Source organism: Marmota flaviventris, chromosome 17, assembly GCF_047511675.1.
Source record: "Marmota flaviventris isolate mMarFla1 chromosome 17, mMarFla1.hap1, whole genome shotgun sequence".
In the NCBI taxonomy this organism is placed as follows: domain Eukaryota; kingdom Metazoa; phylum Chordata; class Mammalia; order Rodentia; family Sciuridae; genus Marmota; species Marmota flaviventris.
In genome coordinates, this window is record NC_092514.1 from 17595828 (window position 1) to 17616747 (window position 20920).

Genomic DNA, 20920 nt, shown 5'->3' on the forward strand with positions numbered 1-20920 from the left:
AGTTCTGAGATGTGAAAACACTCAAAGCCACACAGGCTTACAACAGAGCTCAGGAATCTCCAGTGATTCTAGAGCAGCCACAGACACACATGGTCTTCTGCAGAGCTTAGGGGGGGGGGGGACAAATGATTCACCTAACAATAGAAGTTTCAGGGTTGGACTTGAGGAGGGGCGTGAGCTATCAAGGAGACTTCCTGAGCCAGTCCTGAGCCTGAGTAATCTAGCCGCCCTGTCACTGCTGTTGGCTGCAATCCAAGACTGAAGTGCAGTTATGAGTAACTGAGCTTCCTCCTAGAGGCAGTAAACAGTTAAAATCTTGGGGCAGCTGTAATCTTGTAGGCGTGGTTCTCTGGGCTGACTTGGGCTGCACAGATCCTGGGCCAAGGGGCAGAGGAAAGCCTGCTTAGGCGGCAGAGCCTCCAGGATGACTGAACTGGATCTGATGGCCCCAGGGCCATTGCCTGGCGTCACTGCTCACCCTCTGGCCCCTCTCAGCTCAGATTCTGGGTCTGTCAGCCCCACAGAAGAAGAGGATTTGGGCTCCCCGGGGAGAGCTGTGGAGGAGACAGAGGGAGAGGGCAGCTCCTCTGCAGAGTCAGGGGCACCCGGTGAAGATGGGGAGGAGGACATACTGTGTGACTTCTGCCTTGGAACCAGCAAGGTGAAGGCAGTGAAATCCTGTCTCACCTGCATGGTGAATTACTGTGAGGAGCACCTGCGTCCTCATCAGGAGAACAGTAAGCTGCACAGCCACCAGCTGACTGAGCCATCAAAGGACCGAGACCTACCCACCTGCTCTGCCCACCACAGCCCTCTGGTTGCTTTCTGCTGCAGTGACCAGCAGTGCATTTGCCAGGAATGTGGCCAGGATGAACACAAGGACCACACTGCAGTCTCCCTGGATGCTGCCCGCAGAGACAAGGAGGTGAGTGCTTGGGGTCTGTCCAGCTGGGACAGGGCAGTGGGACATGGTGCTCGCCTGGGGAAGCCCAGCCACACCACAATCCTTTGCTCTGCTGATGTCACTTCTGTGCTCTGTATGAACAGAAAAAGGAAATTAGCCATAGCTCCTGGCTGTTCGTGCAGCATAAGAATCTGTTGCCCTTGGATTTGAAAAATGAAGTAGGTCACTCTGTCCTCTCCTTGTCTCCCTGTTGTTGTGCTACCTCTGTGTCTGTCTCTGCTTCTCTCTGAGTTTCCTGCTGTTTTTCATGTAGCTTTTGGGAATGGGTATTTGGGTGTAGGACGCAGAAGTTGTGGGGTTCAGAGGAGATGTTTCTCTCTGGAGGGAATTACATGGCACGTATACTATCAATTAATAAAACACCAACCTTGGCAGCAATTCAAGAGAAAAGTATAAATCTTTCCCCTAATTTTTCTTTTTCCCTTTATCCTAAACAAAGACTAGTGAAAAGTGACCTGCTAGAGATAATCAGTGTGAAATCCAAGAGCTTGAAAAAATGCTAAGGTAATAGAATTTGACACTCCAGTCTGGGTGTAATGTCAAGAATGGGTTAACTTACGGAAAATGAAAGTTCCTCACCAGGTAGAGTATCAGGAGGAACTAAGAATACTGTGCTCAGAGCCTGTAATTTTACTTCTATCAGATAAAGGCATTAATTGTAAAATATAACTTACCTTTGTCTTAAAGCTGAGGACCTAGAGAAATCCTTGGGAATTGATTCAGAAAGTTTATATGCTCTGTTTCTCCCACTTTGACTTTCCATGAGCACTTTTTCTTACTTTTTTTTTTTTCCTGTAGGGAAGTACAGTTGACTTCTGTCCCACATTTCTTATAGTCATACCTGCAGCAACTTCCCAAATGCATGGCTGGCATGTTTACAGTAATTTCTTGGCAAATGCTCCTTGGCAGTAAAGGAAAGAGGTTTCTGGGAAAGAGGGTGTGCACACCAGGGCACCCCCTCTATGCCTATCCCTAGACACATATTTTATCTAGTGCTGGTGGGAGTTGTTTTGGAGAGCTCTGAATTCCACATGTCAATGAGTCACTGCTTCCGGCCTGGGAAGTCATTTAATTGTTTCCAGTGTTTCCTGTGACCAAGGATGTCAGACTAAGAGAAAGAGCAACAAATATACACATCAAAGGAAAAATCTCCACATAGTTAAGGAAAATAGTCTTCACTGAGTATTGTCAAAATACTGAGTATTGTTCAAAATGAATTTTTGTGGCTCTTCTCATCCAATTCTCAAATAACTGTGAGGTAAAAAATTTATTATCTCCACCACATTTGTCTCAGTTCATATAGTTGACTAAGTGATGCAGTGAGGCATGGAAGTTTCTGGAAAGCCATCCTACTGGAGGGACATGAAGGAAGGACTCCAAAATTACAACAGTATAACTTTATCTTTTTGATATGTTTTACTCCAAAAACTGGCCAAATATGGTAGAGATTTTAAGACAAAATGTATTGTTATTCCCTTTGGGTATAATATAGGAATTTTATTTTATTTATTTATTTTGGTACCAGGGATTAAACCCAAGGGCACTTAACCACTAAGCCACATTCCCAGCCCTTTTTTATATTTTATTAGAGAAAAGGTCTTGCTGAGTTGCTGAGGTGGGTTTGAATTCAAGATCCTCCTGCCTCAGCCTCCTGAGCTGCTGGGATTACAGGCTTGAGCCAATGCCTGGCTGGAATTTTATTATTTTTTAACTGGAAAATGATATATGGAGTTGTTAAATAACAATGTTACCCAAATCGATTTTAGTGGGAAGAGAGGTCTCCAGCCCATCCCCAATCCCTGTATTTGCCTCCTCTTAACTGTACTTTGTTTCCTTCAGAAATGTTCTATGCCTGGACCAACACCTATACAATATAAATGTTAAATGTACGGCATCTAGAATGCCACAGAGACTTAGGGTGATAGAAATTTGAGCAGGAGAGCTGGGCAGAACTCCAAATTCAGATATCTTAGGAAAGAGCTGGGTAAAGTAGAATAAAGGCAATTGGGTGAGGTACTCTAAGGTAGTCTGGGGGCTGAAAAGCAGTCATGGCTATAGTTACAGTGTGGCAGCCCTGTAACACAGATCCCCCTGCTTTCTAGTCTGCTACCAAGATCTTATGTCCTTTCTACCCTGTGTCCTCATTTTCATCTTGGAGAGCAAATTTACTCTGTGAGTGCAGCTACATTCTATGCAATTCCACCAAATCTTAGGAACAAAGGATTTCTTACAAGGAGCCCAAGCAAACAGCCCAGAAGACATGGGACCTTGATGGCTTAAGAAGCTTAAGGTTCTAGCTCCACTGTGATTGTTTTGAAAGAATTATCAGTTATCATTAAGGCTCCCCAAACCTAGGGTTCCTTTCAGCTAGCCCAAGCCTACTGCAGTTACTCTCTGAAGGTCACTTTGGAGTGGGCTAATCATTATTCAGGCAGGCATTGTGTACAGGAAATTGTAATGGCAAGTTCATCTGGGGGGACAGAAAGCACTGAGATCCTGCTGGGGATCTACAGAGTGATTGACATTTCTCAGCTGCCAAGTTAGCTTTTTCGGAAGCTTCTGTGGTTAGCAATAGCTAGGCCATTGGGCAAGACCTGTGGGCTTTGAGAGCCCAGCTATACCTAGTGGTTCCCTTTGCCCCCAGACCCCTTTCCTCTTAAAAGCAGCTGGTCTTGACTGGCTCCTGCTAATTCCTGTCACCTTTGGATCTCAGACTTGCCACCATGGAAATGAGACCCCATGTCTGTGGGGAGCAGTGTAAAATTGGGACTCCTATGACCACCTTTTCTGTCTATTCTGTCCTGTGTGGTTCTTTCCTGTTCTTCATGCTTATCATACATTATGAAGTCTGTGGCTAAGTGCTAAGCTGCCCAGTCCACAACCTCCCAGAGTTTGGAATCTAGTCAGGAAGCCAAGGCACATACCCTGGCTTCACAGAGTGCTAAAGGGCTGGCACATTGCAAGTGCTGCATATTCAAAGGAGGCAGCCATTGCTGGGAATGTTAAGGTAGGGTTCTTGAAGGAGAAGATATGAGTTGAGCTTGGCCTTAGGTCTTTGGAGACCCCACTTGTACCAGGCCACTACCTTCAACTTCAGTCCTGGTTCTAGAAAAGTCAGGACTGGATGCTGACCATGGTCACACTCTCCATGTAGAGCAAGAACCAAGTATCAGAGAGCCAAAAGTCTTTGTGCTTACCTGGGAGTAGTTAGCATTGTTCAAAGTCTGATTGCTGGTAGCCAGTAGGTGGATGATATGCAGACACTCAGGACAAGAATTTCTTCCAGAAATTGTAAGGAAGGCCTTGGATTCAGTACTATGTAACTTGGTCTTTCTTTCTTCCCTCCCACCCCCAACTTTTTCTGAGAATGAGGATGGAACCCAGGGAGCTCTACCTTTGAGCTACATCCCTATCTCTCTCTCTCTCTCTCTCTCTCTCTCTCTCTCTATATATATATATATATATATATATGTATATATGTGTATATATATATATGTATATATATATAAAATTTTATTTTGAGACAGGGTATTGCTAAGTTGCCTGGGCTAGCCTCAAATTTGTGATCCTTTTGCTTCAGCCTCCCACACTGCTGGGATTGTGTGTGTGCCACCGTGCTTGATGTAACTTGATTTTTCATAAGTAGCCTACCAGGCTATAAGCCTTCCAAGGACAGATAGTGAGTGTTTCAGTTGACTGAATTGGCATGCAATAGGTCCTGATCAATTAACTGAGGAATGGAATCAATATCCAGGTAAAATTCTCGTGATTACAAAGATAAGTCTCTAGAGGGCTAACCTCACATGGTTGGAAATACAAGAGAACTGACTCCATCTGGAATTTTCGTCTCTCTTCTCATTTTCTCAGTTCTTCCCCTTTGCATCTCTAACCTATCCCCAGCCACCAAGCTTTGGATGTCCCCTTTGCTCTGTAGACAGAATAAGGAAATATTCAGTCAACATATTTCTGTGACCTTGTACCAGAGGAGAATCTAAATGATTTGACAAGATTATAAGCCAGCAAGCAACAGGTCTGCAGACCCCAAATATTGTGCCTTTTGTACATTTTTCCAATACCTTGATGAAGCATGCAGGTCTCTTTGTGCCCTTTGCTAGAAGGTCATCTATGCTCATAGGTACCACTGTTCCACACTTGGGTAGGGTATGGGCAGGGCCCACTCTGGCCATGTGTGCATGGCTGATCTTGGGAAACCCTGAAACCAGAGTCTGAGACAACCCATCATTTTCTAGGAACAGGAATAACTGGATATATGAATCTCCCAACTGGCCCCACCTTTTGTGGTAATTGGGAGTGCCTTCCCTTGGAGTGACTCACTCAGAGAGATCCTGGTTCAGTACTTAGCAGCCCTTTTCTCCTTTTATGGTAGTCTGCAGATATAGAGGAGAAGCCCCTCTTTGGATATCTGGGTGTCTCCTTAGGACATGACTGGGAACAACTGCTTTAACTCACGTTGCTGCTATTAAGGTGCCATGTTGTATGAGCTGGTTGCTAGGGTGTGTTCTGTTATGTCTTTCAATTCTTTCAAACAAACAGTTCATGTTCTTCCCCTTTCTTCTAGAATGGGTCACTATAAAAGATTCCAGGATTTCCCCCAATAGGCCAGACCCCTGACTCTTTCTCATTCTCTACTACTAGGCATTAGGTCACAGGTATTAGGGGTGAGAAGCCATGGGGCTCCCTAGACTGGTCAAAGGTTACCAGCCTTCTGCAGAGTGTACTTGTGAAGTGACTGCTCTACCTGCAGCTGTGTTCCCCACTGGGGAGCCTGGAACCCCCAGGCTTCCTTGGGAGAATTAATTTATGCACTTAATTTATGCGCTTTGAGATCTGTTGGGGCATAATGACTCACAGCTTTAAATGCAGACAGAAGCTATTAAAAATATTGAAAGCTGCTTATTTATTATTATTATTACTTCTTTTTGCTATCTCATGCCCTTGTGGAAGCAGGGAAGTGACAGGGCCTTGGAAGTTGGCAAAGTCTTAGATTTTCTGCCAGGCAGACTTTTTGGCAGAAGTTGTTTAGGGAGTCCCAGGAGGCAAGGTCAAGGCAGGCAAACACTTGCACTTGCTTTGGCTGGAGTGGCAGTGGGGCTATAGTAAGGAGAGGGAGGGAGGACTCGGGGGGAGGGTTTGGAGTGGCGACGGCTGGCTCTACCTGCCTCCAAGAGCAAACACAGAGTATGAAGGGAAATCAGCCATAATAGTAAGATGGATGATAATGAGGAGGAGGAGGATCTCAAAGACAACCACTGACATTTAGGGTGTACTTTCAACATGCTCTTATTATACTTGCTCTTAGCCAAAAGGCCAAGAAGCAATCCAAGTTTTTATTAACATACATTATCTCATTTAATTCATTATCTTACAATCTTAGGAAGCAGGCACTTTATTTATCTCCATTTCATAGGTGAAGATATGAAAATTTAGAGGCATTAAGTTCTGAAATAATAAGAAATATATGCTTGATCTTTGGCCACATTTCTTGACACATATATAGCTCTTAAAACCCTTGCAAGGCTGGGGATGTGGCTCAACAATAGAATGTTTGCCTGGGATGCATGGTCTGGGTTCATTCTTTTTTTCTTTTCTTTTCTCAGGGGTGCTTAACCACTGAGTCACATCCCCAGCACTTTTTATCTTCTATTTTGAGACAGAGTCTCACTGAATTGCTTAGGGCCTGGCTAAGTTGCTGAGGCTGGATTCGAACTGGAAATCCTCCTGCTTCAGCCTCCAGGGCCACTGGGATTACAGGTGTGTGCCATGGAGCCTGGCCTAAGGAATCTCTGAAGTGATCTGTGTCTTTTATATGCTAATGAGATTACTGCTGGCTGGAGCTGCTGGACAGCCTGTGGATGGGGACAACTTGCCAAGGGAACCTACCACTTGGTTAGGTGTTTGGGACTTTCAGCCCATCTCTCAACCTCTGGGGAAGGAAAGGAGCTGAAGGTTGAGTTGTTGACTGGTGGCCATGAATTTTATCAATTGTGTCTCTATATAATAAAGTGTCCATAAAAACCTAAGGGCCAGAGTTCTGAGAGCTTCCATATTGTTGAACATGTAAGTGCATAAAGAAGACATAGAAGCTCTGTGCTTCTTCCCATATGCCTTGCCCCATGCATCTTCCATCTATCTGATTTGTGTTCTTTCATAATAAACAGGTAACATAAGTAAAATGTTTACTTAATTTATGAGCCATTCTAGCAAATAACTGAACCTGAGGAGCAGGTGGTGGAACCTCTGATTTCTAGCTGGTTGGTCAGAGGCAGGGGTTACCACCTGGACTTGGATTGGCATCTGAAGTGGTGGTAGGGGTTGCAGTCTTATGGGACCTGAGTCCTCAACTTGTGGATCTGACATGATCAGAATTAACTCAGAATCGAGTTAAATTGAAGAAAACCCAGCTGGTGTGTGAGAACTGCTATGTGTGGGGAAAACACACACACACACACATTTTGGTCACTAAAGTTTTCTGTGTTGAGTGTGAGTATAAGGGAAAAAATGTCTTTTTCATCCATAAGTAAATTTTTCCAAAGTTTTTGCTGCTAAGTAAAAGAGCTGGACTCTCTACCTGGCTGTCTGGCTCCAAGGCTCACTCTCCTTGTTAGGCTGTTCTGGGGTCAGAAGGTCTAGACTCAACTCCACCAATGAGCTGCTAACCTTGGGTAAATGGTTCAATGTTATCATCTACATAATGAAGATAATGATTTTTACCTTATATGGGTATAGAAAGCATAATAAGAGGTGATCTAGCACTGTTTAAACCAGATACATTTTAGCTAATTTATGCTGAGTTCAGCCCCAGAACAGCCCTGGCACACAGCCCACGCTTCACACCTCTAGACTGGCTTCTGAGATCAGCTTCAGAGGTCAAACTTTCCCTTTCATGGAAGAAAGGCAGGGACCTAAGGAATGAAAAGCGTCATTGCCCTTGTGGACTTTTGAGTACAACTGGGCCCCTTCCTTCTTAACTCTATCCTTTCTGTTTCTCAGGCTGAACTTCGGTCCACCCAGTTAGACTTGGAGCAGAAACTCAAGTTGAATGAAAATGCCATTGCCAGGCTTCAAGCCAATCACAAGTCCGTTTTGGTAAGATGGGTGTGGGTCACCTGTTATATTTCAGCATGTCTGGCTGCTTCTTCAGGGTCAGTCAGGCTATAGGGGGTTGTGGGACATGGGTTGTAGGTCCAGTGGGGTTTTTCTGCTAGGAGAATTATAGGTATAGTTGGCTAAACTATGAGGCAGCCTCACCTTGATGTCAGGATTTGTTATGAAATTTGCTTAAGTTTTAAAGCTGGCAAGTGATTTGCTTTTTAATAATATAGAGTAGAACCAAGATTAGTCATGGTATAACAGCATTATTTTTATATGTGCATTCTTGACCAGCAGAAAAGTGTATGAATGTGCCTGTGTGTATAAAAGAGAGGTATTTAGTTAGAGCTCCAGGAATTATAAAAAATCTTGGCTTCCTCCATCATGGGAGGATGTTCTGCATGTATGTCCTGGCATCCGGATAAAAGACTTTAGAACTGCGGGATAAATGGATGTTACTTGATAAGACCAATGGTGTACCAGGCTGCTTGGCTTTAGTCACTCTAGTGGTGGCCACTTTCCAAATAGACTCTATAAGTGGACCCAAGCAATTCCACAAATAGCTTTCATTGGTGGCAAGCCAATAACCACTACTTAGAAAAGATTGCTGAACACTTACTCTATGATAATGAGTCAGCAGTATCATTTCATATGCTGAGAATGAATAATTTCATCCATCTATCCATCCACCCACCTATCCATTCATTCATCCATCCTTCCATTCATTTATTTACCTACAAATCCACTCACTTGCCTACTTATATACATGTCCATCCATCTGTCTACCTATCCATTCATCCACTCATCCATCCATCCACCAACCCACCTAATGTAATACATATATCCATTTTAACTTAATTTCTACCTCTTTATTTTAAATAATTTTATACCTTTATTTATTATCTATCTATCTATCTATCTATCTATCTATTTATTTATATGTGGTGCTGAGGATCGAACCCAGCACCTTGCACATGCTAGGCAAGTGCTCTACTGCTGAGCCACAACCCCAGCCCATAATTTCCACCTCTTGTGTTTATAACTAATTAGTTGCTGAAGAATGAAACCTCTTTCTTGCCCACAATATTTTATTAAAGGAAGAAAAATAATTACTCTTTTAAATCCTTATAAACCTTCAGAGATAGTTGATTTTCAGGATTCAAATGACTTAGAGAATCACATTTTAGCTTTTTTTCCGGCTTTTCAATGTTTAGACACTTTGATCCCTACTCAGTTCTCATAATGGCATGGTAACCAGGGGAGGTAATTTTACAATGACCTTCATGAACAAGGGATGTGATAAGGCTTGTCTAGGGTCCCTTAGATTGGTGGGACAGGAGAACCTGGGAATGTTGCTCTCTCAACCCAAGAATGACTCATACACTGATAGGCATGTGCACCATCCTCAAATATAAACCACTAACTGTTAACTACTTCGATATGTTTGTAGCCCCTCCTATCTGCACTATGTATTTGTCATCATTTGGGTTGTAAATAATATCCATCACACATTCCATTTACATGCAAAAAAGAAGTGTTTCTCAATGGGAAGGTTTAGGAAGGAGAGGCTACAGTAGGAGCCAATCACCAATATCATTCAAGGCCCCCTTTATACTATCTCTTCTCATTGATGGCAGGGAAGGGATGTGGATCATGAATTTTGTCTTCAGATTTATGCCTCTTATCTCACAGTATGATATTTCTATGAGGAAACTACATGTTGGAATTATAGAGAGTAAATGGATTTGGGTTCTTTACCCACCTCATGTGACTACCCATATCTAGTCCTCCTCCTGTTTTATGATAGTGATCAGGAGTAGGCAGGGCAGGGAGCCTCTGCTGGCCTCTATGATTCATGGAGTCTGGATACCTGAGCCTAATAGGGTTGGAAGGGCAGTAAGCCAGGGATCTAGCATATTCCTTAATGTAGAGCTTTGATAAGACATCAACAGCTATACCACCCTCCTCCAAAAAAAGTGATGAGTAAATCTCACCTGTATTCTAAGGTAGATTTCTCCATCTTTGCTTTCATATTTATAAAATGAAGACATATTTTGACATTTAGATTTAAATCCAGTTATGATTAATTGTCTCAGAATTCATAGTATTTATAATGACAAGGAGGCAACATCTGTAAACTCTTGCTTCATAAACTGCTGAGTAGGTTTGGCATCTTGTTTTGGTCACCTGCTCAACAAAAGCCTGTGTATTTAGTCCATTAGGGGTATAGGTGGTGCCCCTGACCTACTGCCCACAGTGACCAAAGGGCTAAGTCCTATTCCCTTTCCAGTCTCGAGAGGGCATCAGCTTAATATGCTAATGAGATGACTGCTGGCTGGAGCTCCTGGACAGCCTGCTGCCCTTCCTTCTCCCCAGAGTGAGGCTCAGCCTGAACATCCCAGAGCTCCAAAGGGAGTCTGAACAATAGATTTCCTCTGAGTTTCCTAAACTACCTCTGGTGCTACCCTTGCTTCTCAATACAGCCATCTGTCTGAAGCCTTTTCTTGGTTTGGGCTTGAGGAATTTAGAGAAAATCTGCCATCTAGCCTCTTTCTTCCTCCTACCAGCTGTGCCCAGCTGCCCTAGCCTAATAAGCCAACAAGTGATAGAAACATTGGCATAAAAATGAGAATGGAGGGAGTGTCTACATACTTTCCTACCCCCTTCCAGGAATGATCCCAATTGCTTCCTTTTCCCTGCTTATTCCTCCTTTGGCCACTGGATCAAAGGCTGATCAGAGACCATGAATTCTCTTGGGATTACATTCCTGAGTCTTGGTCTGAGGCAGGGTCCCCAGCCGACAGAAGTCCTCCTACCTGATATCATCATTTCTTTTTCTCATCTTTCTTCAAACCTCCAGGTTCCCACATGTCCTGGGCCCAACGACCCTTGTTTTATGATTTCTTCTCTTATTGAGTTTCACTTTTTGGGTCTGAGTCTTATTCTCCCTGCCTCCCAGGATAGAGAGGTGCCCTTGCAGTACCCATCCTAAGGGCATCTATTGTTTTGACTCCCTTTAGAGGCCTGGAACTTACCCTTGGGACCAGGAACAGAAAACAGCACCTGGAGGGGATGCTCAGAGAGATCTCAGATGGGATAGGATGGTGGGGACAATGGGAGAGACTTGAGATAGGTAGGGAATGGACTTTGGGTTGTGGGGTTGGGTCAGGGAATATCCAAGACCTATGAAATTTAAGAGCATTGTACAGTATGGACAGATGCAGAAGGAGCTGTCTACATACTTAAGAACTATTAAAGAGAAGAAGACAGCATTTAGAACTCAGATTGATGTTGTAGATGTTCTAGTAATTGAAGGCATTCAGAAGGGATGTTCATGAAAGAGTTCCACAAGCATGCATATCAACATGCAAACCCTTAATATTGATTTTGTCTTATAGTTTGATTGCAGCATTCTATTTTGCATTGATAATGCTCATCCTGTAACTTCTTGGTTACCATGGTCACCTACACATATTTTAAACATTTCCTGTCTCTGCTTTGCAGAGACACCATGATCTTAAATGTGCTTTTGGCTCAGACTGTTCAGTGATCATTTTAACCAGGTGTAATAAAATGCTGAGGAAGCTGATTCACACTATCTATTTGTGCAAAAAGGTCAAGTTATTCATTTACCTCTTGAAGTATACTATCAAATATACTGAATACAGACATTTCTCTTGTAGAAAAAATTGGTTTCATAAACTTGATTAACAGACCCAGACTGTCAGAGCTTAAAGAAATCCTACAAGTCACATAGCAATCTCATCAAATGGATAAGGAGACTAAGTTAACAATCAGCAAAGAAGCACTTACATTTCAGGAGAGTAAATCTTTTCTCCAGGAATAAAAGTTTCCTTTTACAGTAGAACATTGTTCCCTCGTTTATGGGTTTCTCGAGTTTGTTTATTTATTTATTTATATTTTATGTTGAGCTTCCATGAAATTGAATGCCTCACTAACGAATTTTTGGATGCCTTCCACTCCATCCCTGCCAGGTGTCAGTGTCGGAGGTGAAGGTGGTAGCTGAAGAGCAGTTTGGGGAACTGCTTGCTGCTGTGAGGAAGGCCCAGGCAGATGTGATGCTCTTCTTGGAGGAGAAAGAGCAAGCTGCTCTGAACCAGGCTAATGGCATCAAGACCCACCTGGAGTACAGGAGTGTAGAGATGGAGAAAAGCAAGCAGGAGCTGGAGAGGTTGGCGGCCATCAGCAACACCATCCTCTTTTTGGAGGTACAGAATTGAGGGGTGGGGCAGGGGAAGAGGTGGAGGTATCCATGCAGCTGCACCACGGAGAATCCTTCTTCTACTAAGCCTGTGGCACATCTATGAATGCGACTGCATTTTGATAAAACCCCATTGGAATCAGAGACACAGGTTTGATTCAGCAGAGTACAGCAGTGGTAGGAGTAGGGAGGATCCCTCAGAGCAGGGAAGGTCCTAGAAGGTAAGTCATGTTCAAGGTGCAGTATGTTCCAGATAGAGGGAACAGTGTGTGCGAAAGCACAGAGGATTGAGAAAGCATGGCTGGCTTGGGGAACCAAGGCATTTCATAGAGATGGAGCACAGGATGCTGGGCTCATAGTGATGGACGATGAGGCTGGTGGGGCCAAGCAGGCATCTGACTGTGAAGGACTTTGGGAGGGGGAGTGAGGAAGGCAGATGAGTATATTTTATAAAGCACCCTGGCAGTTGTGTGGAAACTTACCTGGCAGGGATGAAACTGGACACCTGCTGTTTTTCAGACAGAGCTGTGTCTATTGGGTCATTGAGGACTGCTCAGTAGAGGGAAGGAACTTTCCACTATAATGTATCATTATACATTACGATATGTGCCTTTTGAACCAGATCTAAAGAACATGTCATTTTGCAGGAAAGGAACACTAGGTTGGGGGTAAATTTCATCATCCTGGATCTATCATAAATAAGCTGTTTAGCTTTTAGTAATATATATTCAACCTCTCTGGGTCTCAAATTTCTCACTTATCCAAACAGAAGATTGGAATAAATAATTTACAAGTCTTCTTCCAAAAGACAAAATAATTTTTCTTGCTTGCATTTTTGAAAAATAAAAATCCCTTGTAGGTGCAATAAACTGTTTATTGTGAAAAATTGGGGGATGTTCAGAAAAATATGAAGGAAAAAAAATAACCCATAGTCCCAGCACCCAAAGACAGCCATAGTTAGTCTTTTATGGTTAACTCTCATAGTAAGTGAGAGAAAGAGAAACATACAAAGAAAAATAGTAAAAAATATGAATAGTATCTCTCTCTTTTAATAGTTATACATGGACATAATATCTTTATTTTTTATTCATTTTTGTGTAGTGCTGAGGCTAGAACCCAGTGCCTCACATGTGTGAGGCAGGCACTCTGCCACTGAGCCACAACTCCAGCCCCTGAATAGTGTCTCCTTTTTCATTTGTGTCTCTAATTTTCAATATCAAAACACAGCAAATGAATATGGATAAAAATTTGACTTTCTGTCACAAGTTTCTTCCAAGATCTCCTGCCCAAAGAGTATAAAAATCACTTTTTCTTGTTTTCTTTTCTCCTTTTGTAACTTGTTTTTTACATTAAAACTTTAAGATGTATAAGATATATTTTAGCATAGGATAACAGTTATTAATTTTGGTGAAAGAAAAGTTATTTTTGCCCAAACTGTCAGCCAATTGAAATGACAGCATTTATTGAATAATTTATTCTTTCCCCACACTGAAATAAAATTCTAGTTTTGTTGAACATAGTAACCAAATCTTTGTACAATATTAAAATGTTGTGCTATCAACTTTCTGATTTGTACTTTTTCTTCTCTTCCTTGGCTCTGGCATAGCCATGTTCATGGTTAAGTGTTCTTCCGTATCCATTCTGCTCTTCAATATTCATTTGCCTGTGAGTTTTGATAATGTCTTACGTCTGAAATCAATCTTTCCTGTTTCCTGTGTTGTTTTGGAACTGAAGTGACTTAATGTGATCATCTATATGAAAACACTTCAAACTGGAAAGCACAGTAAAAGAATTATAGAAAACTACACATTGGACTGAATTGACAAGGAGAAGGTAGCATTCCTGTCTGAGGGATGGTTTGTGGATCTTTAGAATACTGCAACTAGCTCCTCCCGCCCTACCATGGCTAGAATGTTCTCATTCTTATGACTCCCAGTCTGGGCTGTGTATTAGAGCTGTTCATGGATATTAGGTCCCTCCTGATTTTAAAAGCTCATGTTCTCGCTTGATTTTTAAAAGGCCCACTTTTTAAAGTCTAGCAGCATTTAAAAAAAAACGTTATTTTTATTTTTTAGACCTGAGATGGACACTGTACACACATTTTTCTCCTTGAAGTATGTTATCAACCCATTTTAAAGATGTAGAAAGGAGAACAATCCAATTTAAGAAACAATTTAAGACGCAAATTATTCTGTTTCCTTTTTGTAGGAGTACTGCAAGTTCAAGAACACGGAAGACACTGCTTTCCCTAGTGTTTACATAGGGCTGAAGGATAAACTGTCAGGCATCCGCAAGGTCATCACAGACTCCACCCTACACTTAATCCAGCTGTTGGAGAACTACAAGGAAAAACTCCAGGAGTTCTCCAAAGAAGGTGAGGAGTTTTCTGGGCCATGGACTATAATTGGTGTGTCTCTAGGAACGGTCTATGGGGAAATAGAGAGACAGGCAAGGATGAGTAAATTGGGGAATGCTTATTTTCCAAGCCATCCTTTAGCTAGGTCATGTGACTAATGGAACAATATCTTAACTTTATTTTTATAATTATACTTCATGTATGCTTTATTTTATAATTAAGATCTGGAGAAGGTAAGTTAGTCACATTGTGCAATGGGATGCATTTCTATGATTAGCATCTCACATTGCTGCTGCTTGTGCTAGGAGGTAAAAATTCAAATCAGCGTGGGATCTTTTTCTGGTGATTGTATCTCATCCGTGAAAGGGGTGTGATCCATTAAATGTGTTCCACGTTAGTAGGCACCAGGCCTCTCTAGCCTCAGGAAGCTCAGGGAAGGGTGCAGTTTTCTCAAGTTCTCTTGATTACCCAAGCAGATGTGTATTCACAACTCTCTGATTTTTCTAGAGGAGTATGACATCAAAACTCAAGTTTCTGCCATCGTTCAGCGCAAGTATCGGACCTCAAAACCTGAGCCTAAAACCAGGAAAGAGTTCCTTCAGTGTAAGTTGTGAACAGATTCCCCTTCCCCAGGTGACAATGTCAGTGTAATGCTGACATTACACTGAAGTGAGAACCACCATCTTTCATATAGGATTCAGGTTCTTGTAACCTCTTGACTATCCCTAAACAATACACCTTTTAAAATTCAATTAAATAATAGTTATTCTGAAATAATTTAAAACTTAGAAAAAATTGCAAAAATAGGGCAAAGAATTCTGTATACCTTCACTCAGTTTTTCTAAATGTTGTATGTAGCCATAATACATTGATCAAAACTAATAAATTAACATTGTTGCAATACTATTAACTAATCCATAGAATTTATTTAGGTTTCATTCATTTTCCACCAATTTTTCTGGTCCAGATTCCAACCTAGGAATACAAATGTTTCCATCTCCTTAGTCTTCTCCAGTCTAGGTCAGCCCTCTGTCTCTCTGTGTCTTTAATAATCTTGGCACTTTTAAGAGTTTTGGCCAGATACCAAATGGTTCACTTTTAAGTCTCGCTTGGACAGAATTGCACAACACATTGTTTTGTCATTCTAAGAAATCTACCCGTTCTGTTAACATTGTTAAAAGCACTGTATTTTTTTATTGATTTTTAAAAAAATAGATGACAGTGGAATACATTACAATTCTTATTGCACATATACAGCACAATTTTTCACATCTCTGGTTATATATAAAGTATGTTGACACCAATTCGTGTCTTCATCCATCTACTTTTTAAAAAAAATTTTTTATTTTTAGTTGTTGATGGACCTATATTTTATTTATTTATTTATTTATTTCATATGGTGCTGAGAATCAAACCCAGTGCCTCACACATGCTAGGCAAGTGCGCTACCATAAAGCCACCACCCCAGCCCCATCATACATGTACTTTGGATAATGATGTCCATCACATTCCACCATCATTGCTAATCCCCTCCCTTTCCTTCCCACCCCTCTGCCCTACCTAGAGTTTATCTATTCCTCCCATGCTCCCCCTCCCTACCCCACTATGAAGCCTCCTTGTATCAGAGAAAACATTTGGCATTTATTTTTGGGGGATTGGCTAACTTCACTTAGCATTATCTTCTCCAGCGTCATCCATTTACCTGCAAATGCCATGATTTTATTCTCTTTTATTGCTGAGTAAAATTCCATTGTGTATATATGCCACATTTTTTTTTAATCCATTCATCCACTGAAGGACATCTAGGTTGGCTCCACAGTTTAGCTATTATGAATTGAAGCACTGTATTTCTAATCAATACTTCATGTTAGAATGAGTTCAAGAGCTTGTTGTACAACATGGTGACTGTAATTAATCACAATGCATTATGAACTCAAAAATTGCTAAGAGAATGGACTTAAAGTGTTCTCACCACACACACACACACACACACACACACACACGCAAAGAAAGAAATGCATATGGCATATGTTAGGTAGCCCATATGTTAATTAGATGTTAATTAGCTTGGTTTAGCCATCCCACAATATATATGTATTTTCAGACATCATGTTGTACACTATAAAAATGTACAATTTTTGTCAACTAAAACAGTTAAATTGAAAAATAAAAAACACTCGATGATGGTTAACCAGTTCATCAGATCTCATCTGCTAGCAGAGGAAAAATTACACTGTGTGGCCAATGCTTATTTTTATAACTTATTTTTGGAACATGCCATTGAACCTTGCTTCTGATTATTCTTTGAGGGGGACCACTGGTGGAGAAACTCATGGACAGCCTTTTTCTCTGGTTTTTACTTATGACGATAACTATCTCCTGTTCTTGCCACAGCTCCCATTTTTTTCCCAGGATGTTTTGGTTTCCATGTGGTTTTCTTTGTTCTTTCCTGCTTCCTGACAGAAGCACAGTTATATTTTATAAGCAGACTCATTTTAATAAAAGAACCCAAATACCCTTTATTCTTTTTGTGTGTGTGTGTGTGTGTGTGTGTGTGGTACTGAGGATTGAGCTGAGGGGCAGTCAGTTGTAGCCCTTTCTCTTTTAATTTTTGTTTTTTAAATTTTGAGACAGGGTCTCACTAAGTTTCTTAGATTGGCCTCAAACTTACAGTCCTCCTGCCTCCTCAAACACTGGGATTACAGGGATGTACCATTATGCCTGGCTCAAAATCCTTTATTCATTACATTAAATTAAAAATTAAACATATGCTATTATAATTCAGGTTCTTCTGCATTAAAAATATTTTATACATATTAACTTTTCCCTTTTTTGAATATTTCTATGAATATTATTCATAGTATTATCTTTTGAGTTATTATGGGCAGCCAATAAGGAGCCTGTGGCACTGGTATAGGTGAGATTTGATGGTGGCTTAGACGGGAGTTGAAGCAGAGGGCTGGAGAAAAGTGTGGAGACCTACAGGATTTTCTCTTGTCTGTGTGTGGAGGGATGGGGCTTAAGAATGGGGGCAAAAGACATGTCAAGAATGACTTGGCTCTGACGTGAGCAACTGTGTGCAGGAAGGTGCTATTATTCTCTGGGATTAGAAATAGAATATATTTGGGGAAATGTTTGACATGCTAATTATTAGTCAAATAGTTTTGAAAATGAGTGAACGTGGGGCTGGGGCTCAGTGGCAGAGCGCTCGTCTTGCATGTGTGAGGCACTGAGTTTGATCCTCAGCACCACGTAAAAGCAAACAAATAAAATAAAGGGTGGGCTGTCTATCTACAACTACAAAGATTTTTTTTTTTTTAATGAGTGAATGTATAGAATGTAGCTATACCCATATCCCCAAACCTTTGCTAACACTGATAGAATAGTGCCTGGCTTTCTTCACAGATTTGTTGAATGAATGAGTAAATTCAGTTTCTTGATTCACTTCACCAAATAATACAGTGAATGCTGAGCAACTTGAGCTTCAGAAAGGAATGAAGTGAAGTGACTTGTGTTCACCCTGTTCTGTCTTTATCCTCCTTTTTTCCTAAGGGAATAGCAGCTGGGTCAAAGGTCAAAAGGGGATGGGTGTTTTCCCAGACATGCTTTGGAGGCCATCTGGGTTTAAAGCATTCTGTCAGAATCAGCTGTCATTTCCTGAAACAGCCTTCTTGCCTTCTGTGTTTCTTCAGATGCTCACGATATCACATTTGACCCGGACACAGCACATAGGTATCTCCGACTGCAAGAGGACAACCGCAAAGTCACCAACACCACACCCTGGGAACATCCCTACCCAGACCTCCCCAGCAGATTCCTGCACTGGAGGCAGGTGCTGTCCCAACAGAGTCTGTACCTGCACAGGTACTATTTTGAGATAGAGATCTCCGGGGCAGGCACTTACTTTGGCCTGACCTGCAAAGGAATTGACCGGAAAGGGGAGGAACGCAACAGTTGCATTTCTGGAAACAACTTCTCCTGGAGCCTCCATTGGAACGGGAAGGAGTTCACAGCCTGGCACAGTGACACAGAGACCCCACTCAAAGCTGGCCCTTTCCGGAGGCTTGGGATCTATGTCAACTTCCCGGGAGGGACCCTTTCCTTCTATGGTGTAGAATATGATTGCATGACGCTGGTTCACAAGTTTGACTGCAAATTTTCAGAGCCAGTCTATGCGGCCTTCTGGCTTTCCAAGAAAGAAAATGCCATCCGGATTGTGGATCTGGGAGAGGAACCTGAGAAGCCAGCGCTGTCCTCAGTGGAGCCTGCTTCTTAGGTTCCAGGATCCATATCCCAGGCCTTTGCTAAAACTATGATGGGACAGCAACTTGCATTGTAAGGGCGACTTGGGGGACAGGAATATCTGCCAGTGGTAGCTGGTTTTAGAAATCACGTAGGTCTGAGAATGAGAAGTTTGTCCAGCTGTTCTCTTTGCTGCATGTAGCGTTCTCTATATGTTTGCAATATTCTAAAGTGCTAAAGTCTCAGGTGAACATCACACTTTGCCCAGAATTGTAACCAGGACTCTTTAGAGTACTAAAATGGTTGTAGAGGAATCATAATAAACTGCAAACTTTGTCATGTATTTCCTGTGTGCCAGGCTCTGTTATGGGACTTCCTATGCATTAACTTGTTTAATCTTCACAGCAGACCCATGGGGTAAATGCTTACATTCTCATTTTTCAAATGGGGGAAAGGTGGTAGGTAGTGCAGTCCAGAGCAGTTAGCTAGCTTGCTCAAGCTCACACTGGTCACCTGATGAGAGGCAGAGCTGGGATTCAAATCTGGGTGGGTGGTTGTTAAACTTAACCACCATGATATATTGCCTTCTTCATTAGACCATAGACATTATGTATAAGGGAATAAACCATGTGATGAACTACACAGCAGAGAAACAGAGTGTCTTAACTCACCTGTTAAGAGTTTACACATCTTTTTTGCATATACCATTTCTTTTAGCCAAAATCTGGCCAATAGCTTACCAGCTCATTCTGGTTTTGGATAGCAAGGATTAGAAGAAATGCCTTAATGGAGTCCAAGCCTTAGTTCCTGTGAACTCTGGGGAGGGACTCCCTCTTCTCTTCTAAAGACACCTAGACTATGTGAATTTGTCTGCTTTCTCGTCCGAATGACAGTTCTTCACATATTTGTGGTTAGCTCTCATATCCTCTCTTCCCTGGAGCTATTCATGTTTTTACACTAAACTTCCCACTTTTTCTCATGATTCCCAGTCTTTCACACATACACACATCCCTCAGGTATTCTCATTTTGACAGATAAGCACCCTAAGATTAATGACATTAACTCATCAAGCCTTTAAGAAAATGAAAAAACTGCCTTTAAATGGGTTTCTGAAGACATAACCTGAAGCTCTTAGTGGGATTTACCAGAAATATTATTTCCGGGTCTTTTCCTTTGACCTGTGTCAAAGCCAATCTCTTCCTGTTGGAGCAGTTGGGTGAGCCTATCTCCATAGTATATTATTTTACCATTTCTTGGCTTGTTTCCAGAGATTCTGTCATATATTTTTACTTAAGGATTTATCCAGTGTAGGATTTAAATATTTTTACTTTAATTTCTTCACATCACTGCTGTGTGCTGAGATGGTTTAGTGATTCTTCATCCAGTGTATTTTGCTCTCTTTCCCAGTCTAGTGTCACCTGCAGAAATTAATGATTTTACTTCTTAAGTCTCAATGCTGTTCACAAATGTATGGATTAGGGTAGGACTGAATGCAGAATCTTGCAGCAGTCAGCCAATACCTCTGAGTTCAGTAATACATAAATTATTCATTGGTAGAACTGCACAATAGTGTATTTTGTCTTTGCCCCTTTCTCCACTATACATAATGAAGGACATTTTCAGCAGCAGAAATCAATATATGTATGCTACATTTGAATTTTTTTGATCTCTTTGTCATGTAATGCTCTTAAAAGCAGCTTGGCCTACTTTAACTTTTTTCCTTTGCTTTTTTTAAAAAAAATTTAATTGGAACATAATAATTGCACATACTTATTGAGTACAGGGTGATATTTCAATATATTTATACAATGTGTAATGATCCAATAAGGGTAATTAGCATACCCATTGCCTTCAATGTTTATTTCTTTGTAAATGAAAACATTCAAAAATCTTATCTTCTAGCTATTTTGAAATGGCCCTGCCTTGCATGTACTAAACATGTGGGTTGTTGATGCTTGTCACTTTCTTTTCTAAAATTTCACAGATAAACCCTTTTAGAATTCTGCTGTGGGTTAATGTCAAGTTT

The 20920-nt window shown here is 41.5% G+C and overlaps 1 protein-coding gene across 2 annotated transcripts; it reads left to right on the forward strand.

Annotated features, from left to right (window-relative positions):
• Positions 1-355: 355 nt before the first annotated feature.
• Positions 356-19237, forward strand: Trim16 (tripartite motif containing 16). 2 transcript variants are annotated; one of them, XM_027956002.2, is made up of 6 exons: positions 356-925; positions 7976-8071; positions 12070-12303; positions 14505-14670; positions 15160-15255; positions 18345-19237. In XM_027956002.2, exons 1-6 carry the CDS (start codon positions 425-427, stop codon positions 18926-18928), a joined length of 1677 nt encoding a protein of 558 aa, XP_027811803.2. In that variant the 5' UTR covers positions 356-424; the 3' UTR covers positions 18929-19237. The 2 variants fall into 2 exon arrangements, with proteins under 2 accessions (XP_027811803.2, XP_071459120.1); XM_071603019.1 differs by lacking the exon at positions 12070-12303.
• Positions 19238-20920: the final 1683 nt, after the last annotated feature.